Genomic DNA, 13,975 nt, shown 5'->3' with positions numbered 1-13,975 from the left:
TCTCCTTATTCCCCTCCCCTATGACTGTTCCTGAGGGGATTACTTCTCCCTGTATATGCTCATAGGGTATCAAGTCTCTTCTTGGTAACCTGCTGAATGGCTAAGATAAAAAATTCAAGTGACACCACATGCTGGCGAGGATGTGGGGAGAGAGGAACACTCCTTCATTGCTGGTGGGAATGCAAACTAGCACAGCCACTTTGGAAATCTATCTGGCGCTATCTCAGAAAACTGGGAATAGGGCTTCCTCAAGACCCAGCTATTCCACTCCTTGGAATATACCCAGAAGATGCTCCAGTACACAACAAGAAAATTTGCTCAACCATGTTCATAGCAGCCTTATTCATAATAGCCAGAACATGGAAACAGCCTAAGTGTCCATCAGTAGAAGAATGGATAAAGAAACTGTGGTACATATACACTATGGAATACTATTCAGCTGTTAAAAACAAGAAAGATCTCAGCATACTTGACACTGACATCCTTCATCTTTCCTGTTCCAGCCGTTCTCCATCAGAACAGGACAGCTCCCAGGACAGCTTTTAAGCTTTTTAGAAAGCTTCTAATCCCCATTGGTCCAGCATTTCAGACTATCCTACACAGAACTCTACTTAAGCCTAGAGTTAGACACATTTTGAAAGTGGACCACAATGCTATTTCTAGCTTGTTTAAAAAAGTCCCCCAATTTTATTTGGATCCCAACAAAGGTATTATCTGTCCCAAGTAATTTGGAAGCAACCTTAAGAGAATGATGCTTCATATCCCTTAAGGGGGTTGGGTGGGTTTTTGGTTGCTTTCTTGGGTGATAGATGTTTATGTTCATTGGGAGTTGGTTATAAGTTATTATTGGTCTTGCTTTGCTTCCTGGCTATTGATTCAGTGTGACTATCTGCTTTAAGTTCCTCCTTCTTTGACTTCCATGCCGGGACAGTCATCCTCTGTTCCTCAGTTTGCAGTTTGATTATGTTAGGATGTCTTTCCACAGCATCTGGAAAGCAACTAAGACAGACATGTAGATCTAATTCCATCTATCTCTAGCTTTACTCAGTTTCCTACAGCAAGCTTTTTCTATTGTTTAAAAACACCTATGTCACTACCACCGACATTTATATCTGGCAAAAGCATCTTCATATTTTAAAACTAGCCTATTGGTAATTGTGGGGGTTTTATGGACTTGGGTTTTGGCAAGGCTTATATTTGTTTTAATTATTAAGATGGGTATTAGTCCACAGTGCTAGATACAAACTGAAATTCATTCTAACAAAAACAAAAAAAGGCTTGAATATAGTTTCTTAGTTTGGGTTGACTTAGATGTACACTTGATATAAAGCTTAGACTCAAGTAGTTTATATAGAAGCAGATTACAAAAAAGAAAGAAAGAAAGGACACACCAGTAGAGAAGTTAGATGACAAAGAAAGAATGATAGTAAAGATGGGCTGTCAAACTGTCACCACTGTGGGATTTGGAGCCCAACTCTAATGGGACTCTTGGAGACTATAAACCCAAACGACCACAACCATGCCTGAGGAACTAATGTAAATGTTATGTTCTTCCTCAGAGTTGGACTGAGAGATGATTCAGGGCAGGGTAACTCTCCAACCTATTTTATTTCCCTGAACACAAGTTGTATGGGCTCTTTCATATGGCCAGAAAATATTTCTCACATGGACATCATAGGTCTCGTCAATAGTTCCCTTCCATTGGAGATAAAGATTGCCAATGGCATATCATGTCATTAAAAGCACTCTTATTGGTATTCAATATGATGTCAATCAAATGCTACGTGTTTTACCCATAAGAATATTCTTTTGATGAGCTTTTAGGAGGTTGCTTAACCATGCAGTGTAATACAGTATTCAGGTATAAAGATATCTGGTTCTTGCTACTGGTTGCTGTGCTGTTCTATTTGCTTTTCCTCAGCTCATTGCCCTGTGTGAAACATGATTCAATGGTATATGCAAACGTTACACACCATTTGCTCTCAGTGTATGAAAGCATGTCTGTGTGAGTGCATGAGAGTATATACAGAAGTGTATAAGACTGACAGTCTGATTGCTCATGTTCTAAAGCTGTCTAAAGTGTTCAGTGGAGTTGTTACAGGTGCAAAGATTCTCACAGTGGAATCTGATGTTCACTGCACTAAAAGATATAGTCTGTCCCTTTGCAAAGATAGTAGCACATAGTAAATGGTGCCTATTGGGGATACTAATAGGATTATAACATTCCTTGATTTTCACATATCTTCTTACATAATGTAATACAGTTGTGTTTTAAAAAATCACTGTTTTAAAACTATTTTCTAATTGCTGACATAAAACCAGTTGATGAGAAAAGCACAAATTTATTCATAAGAAAATGAGCAGGTTTTACCCATATGTCCCTCTGGACACCTGTAAAGGTGACACAGATAAGGTGAAAGTAAAGACCACTATAACTGAGTCTTATATTTATTGCTAATGTAACTATGCTTGACACACTGTCACACCTTTTCTCAATTTTATTAGTAAATCTCTTCAAGTCATCTTGAACCTCCAAGGTTTATTTTTAATTTGCAAAATAACAGATCTTGTTTGCACATATAATTTCACACACACACACACACACACACACACACACACACACACACACGAGAGAGAGAGAGAGAGAGAGAGAGAGAGAGAGAGAGAGAGAGAGAGAGAGAGGAGAGATATAACTCCTCACTCAATTATATAATCACAGTTTTATATATATATATTCCTACGTATTGTCAAGAACTTTGGCATCAGGCATAAAAGCCTTCCATGTGGATCACGGAGTAAGAACACACTGCCAGTGGGCTTTGCTATCTGTGCAGCACAGGGTGTGCAGCCAGGGGAAAACTGAGCTGTTAATTTTGTTTTATACTTATCTATAAGTTTTCATTTGCTGCCAACTTTGAAAATTACATGGCAATAAGAGCAAGGCAGTTAATCCCAAGCAGGTGATCCCCTGGGAAGTATTTACATTTTATTTTAGGAAGGATTTCTGTGGTTGTGGAGCCATCTAATGATCCAAAATTCCAAAGTTATTCAACGAAGCAAAATCTTGAAACTAATATCCCACTTATGTAGTATAGCAACAGCAGGCCTTTGAATTTTGGCTTTTTAAAATTTCATTTTTTGTCTCTAGCTAATAATTAGTGACATCATCTCACTGATGGGTTTGTATATATGGAGGACCAGTATGGTTATAAGAAGACTTGAGAACATCAGAGTCCTAATTGGTGGCAGTTTAGAGCTCTTCAGGTAAATATGGTAGTAGGCTAGTGAAATGGAAGCTAGCATTGTGTGACTAGCCTTTGCATGGGAAGTACAGGAACTGACATTTTTCTTTCTTGAGAAAATATGTTTTGACAACATACTGCCTACTAGCACCTTATTAAAGAATGCATATTATAGTGCATAGAGAAGAAAATAACAATGATACTTCTGTCAAAATTACATTTCAGTAGAGACGTATACACAAATAGCATAAAAGGAGGAGTGAAGAAAAGGAAAGAGTATTTTGGTTTACAGAGGAAGTTTCAAGCCTGAATGAGTTTCTCTCTCTCTCTCTCTCTCTCTCTCTCTCTCTCTCTCTCTCTCTCTCTCTCTCTCTCTCTCTCTGTGTGTGTGTGTGTGTGTGTAAGAAGTTCATATTTGATATAAAGTAACATTGCAAATAAGACTCCAATGAGCAAAGGAAGGCACCTCATAGGTAAGGTCATCAGCCAGCACAGGGACTCTGGTAAAAGAATGTGCTCAACACATATGCAGGGTGGATCGAGCAGAGACCTATGTGAGTAGCATGCAGTCAAATAAAGAGTGTGCAGAGAGACAGGAGCCAACCATTTGAAGGCCAGGGTAAGAGGTTAGGATTTTGTTCAGTTTTATTTATTTGTATTATGTGCCTTTAAGGCATGCAGGATGATGTTTTGACATACACAGTGAAAGGACTGCTTGAGTTTAACAAATTAACACACCCATCCTCTCAAATAGTTATTCTCCACCCATTCTACTTCCTGCTTCCGGTGTCTATCATTCTATTATCCATCTGACTCGGAGGATCTAAGAAGGTCAGTGTGTCACTTTTATCAGTTCCTTGAGAAAGCTGCATGTTGTGATGCATCTGAGCACTTGAGTAGGAGCAGGCAGTGCCGCCTAGAAGCTGCTCATGATGACGGGACATGGTGTTCTAGAAGGACTGGAGTGTTCAGTGGTTTGTGCTAGCCAGAAAGTCTTGGTGTCCGTGATGCAAATAAATAATCACGGAATCTTCTAATTGGTAAACCTATTAAATTGACAAACTAATTGGTATCTGTGAAATCTAATAAATGCGGTGCAGGTTTCTCTCTCTCTCTCTCTCTCTCTCTCTCTCTCTCTCTCTCTCTCTCTCTCTCTTTCTTTGTCTCAGTACATGATAATTTACATCCTATTTTCTAAAAGCAGCAGCCTTCAATAGATATATAAAAACAAACCATCTCTAGCAACAATCTCTCATTTTCCTTCTACTGCCAAAACTTTCACATGATCAAATCAGGGCACCACTTCCCAAGGTTAGCTTAGTATAAGAAACAGCCAAGACATTCAGTATTCATATGCACATAGAAAGATTTTGATTTGTGTGTCTGTATATGTGTAGTGCTAGAATTAACCTTGAGGCCTTTCACATGGTAGGTAAGTTACTCTATCAATGAACTATATCCCCAACTCCTTTTCTTAATTTCAGTTTTCCTTCTGCATATGTATGTGTGAAATCCAGTCTTTGTGATTAATATACACATACACAGGAGAGAGAGAGAGAGAGAGAGAGAGAGAGAGAGAGAGAGAGAGAGAGAGAGAGAGAGAGAGAGATGAGAGAGAGACAGACAGACAGAAAGACAGGCAGAGACAGACAGAGGACAGAGGGGGATGATAAGAAACTAACCATCTACAAGGAATCTGCTGTGTTAAGTTTAAATGTTATGTCTATACATGTATATTGTTTTGAGTTAACAATCTGTTAAAACAATTGGCCTTTAGTGTACAGTGTTAAGTTTTTATTAATAATCTTTGAGAGTAGGTGTAGTAGCTCAAGCCTGAAATATTAGTATTTGAGAGGTTCATGCATCAGAATTATTCTGACCTCAAAGCTAGTCAGGTTCTGAGTGAGACCTTGTCTCAAAGGGAAAAGAGAATAACTCGGCCAAATATGGAAGATATAGATATACTTGCCTGGACATATATATCAGAAAGAGAAAAGAACATTAAAAAGATACATAAGTGTTTACAACTAAAGTCACTGAGTAAAAGAAATTCTCAGACCTTTACTTTGCTATGTACCATCTTGGGTTGAAATGAGTTGAATGACCTCAAAATGCCATCTTCATAATATATTGCTGGGTGATTATGGGTTTATTATTATTTTGTACAGTCTACATTGAATCATTATATTTCAAGCTCATATCATGATAAGCTTTTCCCACACTTTCCTTGCCATTATTCCCAGCAAATTGCTGTGGTCTGAGAAGAACTTCTGACCAAATCTACCTTCAGGGAAAAGGCTGGTTCCCCATTCTTTACTGTGAGTCGCTAAGAAACATTTTTCAACTCTTGCTACTTCTGGGAGACTTCCCAAGAAAGAAAGTTATAAACCATTCTGGAGACCTTAAAAGTGACTTGCCTTGAATCAAAGATAAAATACGAGGTTGATAAAAAAAGAAAATAAAGTTGGCATTTGACTGTCAGTCCACAGAATGATGAAGTGTTTTCTCAATGAATGATGGGAGAACTATTGGAGCTGTGTGTGTTCCCGCTTCCCAGGCGGAGGGAGACCAGCCCTTCCCAGTTCTTTGTTGCTGAATCTTGAAATGTGTCTTTCTTTAAGCTTTCTAGGCTTCTTGTTCTTCCCATTTGTCCCGAGAGTGACAGCAAGACGGTATTATAAAACGAGAGAATGGAGAGGGAGGGAGGAAATGAGAGGAGAGAATGGAGAGGCGAAACGGTTGTTAGAAGATTTGTCTGCCAATATCCGTGCTTGCTGAGGTCTTTTTCTTCTAGCTAGAGGGGGAAATGCCATTCTCTTTTCCCAAGCAATTATAGGCCCCAAAGATTGAAGCTTGGTATATAGCTCTTTAATCTCAGCAGATATTTATGGTTAAACATTAGACTTTTAGGATTCCAGATGTCAGGGTATTAAAATATAAAGGCACAGTGGAGTCTCAGAAAATATTGGGCTGTGGGATATATGGCTGCAAGGGACTTTTATCCCAAGCAGAGGCAGACAGGCTTCCAGTGGTACTGTGTGACACCCAGAGAGCAACCTTGATCCACCTCATTTTCCCAGTCTCCCAGGTCTCCAGGCAGTACAGCATAACACTATTTGATTGCTTTCTGGAGCAGACAGAGTGTGCTGTGGGTCGTGGTGATTTTCATGTGTGACTCCTATAGGGTAATATGAAGAGGAAGGAATACCCCAAGGACTATTCCTTTACCTTTCTCCTATCTAGACCTTGTTTGTTTCTCTCTTCAAATCTTCCATTCATAGCTATGACTGTCATAGTCTCTGGCTCCCTGCTAGGACCATTAGATTAATTGTCCCATTTAATGACATGACCATGAGCTGCCCTATGGGATATATGCTCTTACTGCCTCCATTTTATCAGAGCAGCAACTGATATGGAGGTATTGGCTCATTGTTCAAACCATGTAGCTAATTCACCAAAGATCCAAGACTGAACTCTTCTTAAGTTGAAGCTATGTTGTCCCCAGTTGCTCTGGAAGGCTTTCTCCCATCCTACTCCATGGTTTCCCATGTGCTCTATTTTAGACCTACCAGTCTTCTAAGACACAAAACTCAAAATAAAGCAAACAAAGAACATGGTTATTCTAGGAACTGTCTACTCATACCAGTAAGAATCATAGTTACCATTTGTTCAGGAAACTCCTTTGTAGCATTCTGTATTTGTGATATGCTGTAAACACTCCCCATGTACTCTTATAACACACTTCACACATTGCCAGAGCCTTTATCCATTCCAAACATTTAGGGCCATAGAGCTTTAGAGAAATCTAATTTTTCATGATTTCACAGTTAGAATGTTCAGAACCCAAATTTAATTCTATACTTAGCGTAGGCTCACATTTACTTCTGGGTAATTATGATGTGGTCTTTATCATGTAGTGAAACTCTTCAGAGTGAGTGCTGTGTTTAATTGCACAATTTACACTCTCTCATTTTATATAGGAGACTATCTATCTATCTATCTATCTTTTTTTTTTTTGAGACAGGGTTTCTCTGTGTATCCCCGGCTGTCCTGGACTTGCTTTGTAGACTGGGATAGCCTTGAACTCACAGAGATCTGCCTGCCTCTGCCTCCCTAAATGCTGGGATTACAAGCATGCACCACTGTGCCTGGCTCAAGTTTTAGAAATTTTTGTGGTAGTCCACATAGCTATCCGTTGTAACTGGAATACAATAACAACTACAAAAGTTTCACTTCACTTCTCTTCTTAGTCTCCATATAATATAAATATAATTGACATATGGCTATTTCCTCTATGCAAAACAAATATTCATATCATAGCCAAGAAAACAAATGTTTTTATTGCTAACCAGGAAGGCTATATGGCAACAGTGGAGTAGTTACTAAATTGTAGCTTTGGTTCTGTATAAGAATTTCATTTTGGAGCCCGGCATGGTGGCACACGCCTTTAATCCCAGCACTCCTGGAGACAGAGGCAGGCAGGGGGATCTCTGTGAGTTCCAGGCTAGCCTGGTCTACAAAGCAAGTTCAGCACAGCGAAGGCTACACAGAGAAATCCTGTCTTGAACCCCCTTCCTCCCCAAAACAGTTTCCTCTTGGAAAATTTCAGTAGCTTCACCTTTTCTTTATTGGGTTGATACAGGTATAACTTTTAGTTGAGCATTTATTTTATTGTGTATCCAGTGACATCAAGGTGCATGTACTAATCGAATATGCAAGGGGAGGTGTCAAGGTAGAATGAGACAGCACTTGCAGTGAGACAAGTGGGGCCGACTATGACATAACCTGCAGGAATGGAATGGCATAAAATCAGCATCCAGAGGACATCATACATACCTGAGAATATGGACAAAAGCATTAGGAAGGAAATGGATTTTGTGGTGAGCACAGACCAATGTGTAAAGTGCGAAAAGAGCTGTAGAAAGAAGGAAATATTATGATACACTTCCAAGCTGTTGTGCTCTAAAAGTTTTTCAGTTCATTTTATATGCATAGGTGTTTTGCTACATATACGTCTATGTACCATGTGCATGCAGTGCCCACAAAGGCCAGAAGACAGCATCAGATCCCCTGTCCCTGGTTGGAGTTTAGGATGGTTGTGAGCCGTCACATGGGTATTGAGAATTGAACTCCAGTCCACTGAATGAGCATAAAATGCTCTTAACAACATATCCATCTCTCTTGCTCTGGATGTTGTGCTCATAACCTCTCTGAAAATGTGATTCTCTGCACAGGATATGCAAAAGATCATCCCACCAACACTATCATTGAGGATAAAGGGATTCATGGGGCCATCTATTTTTCTCTGAGTATTTCGGAGAGAAAGGGAGAGATTTTATTCAGTTGGTGTAGTTATCAGTAAGGCTTCCATGACTCTAAAGAGTCACTCAACCCATGATCCTGTAGACTCCCCACAGAGCTCACTGGATGTCATTGAAAAGCAGATATGAAAGTAGAAGGAGGAGTTTAGAAGAAGAATGTAGCATCAGGAGAGAGACAGTAGAGAATAGTGGGGTATCATTAAAATATATTGTGCAAATGCATAACATGTCATAATTGAGGATATTATGTGTATTTAATATATAGTAATACAAATAACAGACAAAAGTATATAAAGAAGAAATGGTGTACATACAGAGGTAAGCGTATGCATTGGGCTTAAACAGTAGGTGTGGCTCCATCTTCTATGATAGGGTTTTGTGCTTCCCCTGTGAAGCTATTGCTGGCTTTCCCATGCAGGGTGGGTCTCTGTGTGTGGATGATCCCCCTGTGTCACTCACTTTGCTCCACCTGTCATGCTTTCCTCACATTGTTGGGTAAGTCGGCTATCTCTCCAGGCTACAAGGCTGCAAAGAATTTGTGATTTTTAGAGTAGCTTTTGTGTCTTAGTTCCTTTTCCTATTCCTGTGACCAAATACCTTGACAAAAACAACATAAGAAGAAATGGTTTATTTGAGCCACACTTTTCATCAGTGCAGGGAAATCAGGATGGCTAGAACCTGAAGAAGCTTGTCAAGTTATTTCTATAACCAGAAGTAGAGAGCAGTGAAACAACCAAGCTCTGATTCTCTACTTTTGTACAGACCAGGATCCTCTATTTAGGGGATGGTGCTACGCGCAGTTAGTGTCTTCCCACCTTACTACAATCCAGGTTATTCGCCACAGACTTGCACAAAGTGATTTCCATTAGTGATTCTAGTTTTGTGAAGTTGACAGTTAAGATTATCACATTATAGAACATGACATATGTTCAGTACGGAACAAAAAAGTGACAAGTAAATAAATAAATAAAAGGAAAATACGTCAACAGTTCAAGATCAGTTTGTCAGATAAGTGTTCTACAAAGTTTATTGCAATGGTGTGATTGATGTACAATATCTTTTAACGTTTCTTTTAAGGCTGTTCACACAGTCACTGAATTTGGGAAGCTGAAAAATATGTTCTGCCATCAAATCAATTTTGAAAACACTATTTACAATTTAGAGACTTAATGTATATCCTAAAACATCGAAGACTAAACATTATGCAATTAAATGAAAAAAAAACTATTGTTTAATATTGTACAAGCTTTTTGACTGGTGAATACTTGGGAATATGCATAAGTAGTGTGCTTAAAATGAGTTTGGAGAAAATTTTACCTCATATCAAGCTGTTGTTTTAAAAAATTTGTCAGGAAAGAAATGATAAGAGTGGAATGTCTTGGATTTGGATTTGGATGGTTCCTTGGAGTTCAATTGATTTCATTCTTCATTCACCACATGGGTGCTTCCTCCTTCCATTTCCTAGTATTTTGATCTTAGTGGCTAGGATCTTTCTTCTGTTATTTCTGCCTAGTGACCTAATTTATTTTCTAGTATATTAGAATGTATGTTGAATTCTTTACTATATAATGCCCTTTTAGATGTTCAAAAACATTGATGGAATTTCTGGATAACTAATAATCTTTTAAGAATAGATAGTCTAGGGGCTGCAGAAAGGGCTCAGCAGTTGTGAGGGCTTACTGCTCTAGCAGAGACTTGAGTTTGGTTCTCAGCATGCATGTAAGACAGACACCTGCAACTCCAGTCCCAGGGAAATTCATAGGCACCTATAGATACACTCATGCACACACACACATATATGCATAAATGAAAATAATATATATATATCATGAAAGGTAGAAAATCTAAATCCTTTCTGTTGGAACAAGCAATTGGTCAGGCTTAGTACTTCTAAGTCTATCTTCATATTTTTATTTTGATAAAATTTAGTTTGTGTGAAATTTACAACTTAACAACTTTACGCATGTAGTTCAGGGGTATTAAATGCATTCTTTGTGTCATGCAGACATCGCTACCATCCATATTCCTTTCATCATCTAAAAGACAAATTCTACACCCGTTAAACACTAACTCCATATCCCTCTTCCCCCTCCATTGCTAGTAGCCATTTTTTGTGTTTAAAGTTTGTATGATTTTGTCTACTCTAAAAGACTTAGATAAATAGAGGCACAGGTACCTCCAATGACTGACTCATCTCAATTAGAATAATGTTCACAAGGCTGATGCACATTGTAGCAATTGTAGAATTCCTTTCTCTCTGAAACTCAACATTCCATTCATCTGCCTATGGAAATAGGATTCTTCTTACATTACAGCTACTGTGGATTGTGCTGTTGTGTACATGGCATACACACATACCTCTTACAAACTTTGTACTGAGTTCATTTAGACATATATGTAAAAGGTCCTATGATAACCCCATTTGTAAGGATTTTAGAGAAAATATTGTATATAGTCTTTCCCATAGCAGTTACATCACTTGTACTCCCATTCCCAACGGCCATGCCTTCTCTTTGTCTACATTCTCACATTCTAACGTTATTTCTCTCCTATGTTGGGAATCCTAGTGGGAATAAGATGCTATTTAATTGTGGGGTTTTTTTTTGCCAAATATATTAATCATCTGTATTTCTCAGGGTCAGACTCTCATAGTTACAAGTCACTTTTCCTTAGGAACCTATACTCTTAATTAAGCCACAAATGTATTAAATTTATTACTATGAACCCTGAGCAGATGTCTTTTTCACATTTATCGTTTTAACAGTTACCATCCTGTGATGAACATAGAAGTGCACAGAAATTACTTCTGCTGCAAGCTGAAGCACAGTGGTTGTCTCTAGGAAAACTTTTGGGTTGTTACTTTCTTTTTTTTAACATACACATTTATTTCATTACACATGAATAAAACAGCAGGGAGAACCATGAAACAATCACGAGTTATATAAATGTTACATTCATAGTGATTTGCCTATTTGTATTTGCCAAACTTGAAGTAAATATCTTTCCTATTTTGTTGGGTCTAAATTTCTGAATTAAATTCAATATCTATCATATCTCATCTCTATTCACTTAAATCCTTTATCTTGATCTAAAAAGGTCTTATCCCCTAACCAACTAAACTTGATTATAAAACTAAACTATCTGGTCTTCAGCTCTCCCCAGAGACTTGAGAAGTAGTAAAACTTAATTGTGGTTTTGATTTGCATGTCCTCTTTGACATTCAGCATATTTTCATGTGATTATGGGCCATTTCAATCTCTTCTTTGAAGATGTTCTTTGTTATTATAAGATACAATTGCTTATTTGTATAAAGTATTTCTTTTTGTACTTTGCAAGTTATCTACACATCTTGGATGGTTTCCACTTTGGGGGTGCCTTTTAAGCTGTTGATAAGGTCTTTTGATGAACATTTAATTTTTTCATAAAGAGCTAGTTTATTTTGATTCATAAATTAATGTCAGTTTGTGATCCTTCAATGTCATTTAAATCAATCTGGTAATGCATTAACAGATGGAATAAGTTTTCAAAGTTAGAATAAGTTCATTGGGGTTTTTGACAACATGTAGCAATTAAATTTGAGAATGACCCATGCAGAAAGTGTGTGATTTATATAATTTAAATCAGTAAATAGCTTAAAATTTCCCATGTGTATGTGCTAAACCATATAAAGCCTAAAAAATGGTGAAATTAAATTTTATAACATCACTTTGTTCATCTGGATCAAAATAATGTTAAATCAATATAAATTTGGGATAGTTCCCTTTCTGCTCTTCATAGCATGTAATTTTTTATCTGTTTGTAGTTATGACATATATCAATTAGCAAAATATAATCTCCTTTAGAAATTTTATTATGACTTACAACTAAAAAAACACACACAACAAAGTTAACAAGACCCAAATTCATTATGTCTTAGTGAGTTTTTATACAGTTAAAGTGGTACGTTTGTAATGGAAGTTGTGGGGCTTCACATTGAATTTTGCACTACTTTTCTTGTTCTTTTATTTTATATTTTTCCATATTATACAATGTCCACAGATGTACATTTTATTTATATGTATATAATATTAGATAAATTCTAAATATGAGGGAGAATATGTGGTTGTTTTCTTTCTGACATTATATGAACTTGCCTAATATTGTACATTCTAAATTTATTCATTTCATGTAAATTTTGTGATTATATTACTTTAGATCTGAACAGCATTCCATTATATATGCATATGTAATTTTTATTATTCTCTCTTGATGGAAAACTGTGTTGATTCCAGTTCTTTCACCAATAAACATGGACATGTAGGTGTCTCTATGGTAGGGTGTGGGGTTCTTTGAGTATATGCCCACAGTTGAGGTTCATTTTCATAAGGAATATTTGAACTACATCTAGAGTTCATATACTTTACCATAACGTTCTCTAGTCTAATATACAGAATTACATATGTGTTGTTTCAAGTGTACTTAAATATTTTGTAATAGGTAAATGATGTTTTACATTTAAAAAAATTAAATTTATGTACAATTCAAAATTTAATTGTCATGATCCACCTGTCATAGGATACTCTGTTCCTGAGGCTATGATATGCTTAGCCTTCTTCCATGTGTGAATAGATATATGTTAGATGATTTAGTTTTCAAACTGTTAGCTACCCATCTCAATGAAATTGTGTTTTTATAAATGAATTGTCATTCGATTAGATGCAAATTGTACTTTTAGCATTAGAAATGATGCTGAGAATTAGATGATTCTGGAGAGCACCTGATTGATCTAGGCATCCCAGTTAGTTAACTAAAGGGAGTCCCTCTTCTACAAGCCTTGGGTTATTTATCATTCTGGAGAACTACCATGGAAACACACCATCCTCTAAAGAAAGAATGGGGTTTTCTGAACCTGGGAATTTCCCTACCCAAGTAACTTAGCAATCCTTTATGGGAAAAACCTACTCACCTTTTCAAACCATGCAGATGAGAAGCAATAATATCAATATTTCACAGGAGGGACGTGTGTGCACACATGTGACATGTGTGTAGGATATGTATACATATATATTTCTTATAGCATCAAAAATTCTCACATTTTCTAAATTTGTATACATGAAAAAATTGTCATGGCTTTATGGTTATATCACCAAATTAATATATGTATTTGTTTATATAAATGTTTTTTTCTTTAATGCATATAGAAATGTTTTTCATAGAGACTAAGATATGAAGACCTAAATGTTTTTCTTTATCCTTATATTGTTGGTATAATGCCACAGCAACAGTTTTTGCATAATTTCCACTTTTTCCTGATTTAAAATGCCATCTCTCTTACAGACTACATTTTCAAATGCACGTACATATATTTCTTTTTTTTTTTGGTATATTTTTATTTTATTATTTTTTTCCTTTATTAATTTATTCTTGTTACAT

At 36.9% G+C, this 13,975-nt stretch overlaps 1 protein-coding gene across 7 annotated transcripts in view; it reads left to right on the top strand.

The window, feature by feature from the left end:
- PKHD1 (PKHD1 ciliary IPT domain containing fibrocystin/polyductin) overlaps window positions 1-13,975 on the top strand; it is a 443,479-nt gene that overhangs the window by 324,626 nt on the left and 104,878 nt on the right. Inside the window, exon 61 of one of the 7 annotated variants that reach the window (XM_084755079.1) lies at window positions 11,328-12,107. The exons of the other annotated variants lie outside the window; for them this stretch is intronic. Within the exon in view, the coding sequence (XP_084611205.1) occupies window positions 11,328-11,341 (14 nt within the window). The 3' untranslated portion in view covers window positions 11,342-12,107. Of the gene's footprint in view, window positions 1-11,327; window positions 12,108-13,975 lie in introns of those variants that run through there. 7 annotated transcript variants of the gene reach the window in all.

This window comes from Acomys minous (genome assembly GCF_964271855.1).
Source record: "Acomys minous genome assembly, chromosome: 13".
Classification (NCBI taxonomy): domain Eukaryota; kingdom Metazoa; phylum Chordata; class Mammalia; order Rodentia; family Muridae; genus Acomys; species Acomys minous.
The sequence above is the reverse complement of the archived record's forward strand: the minus strand, read 5'-3'. Positions and strand labels throughout refer to the sequence as shown.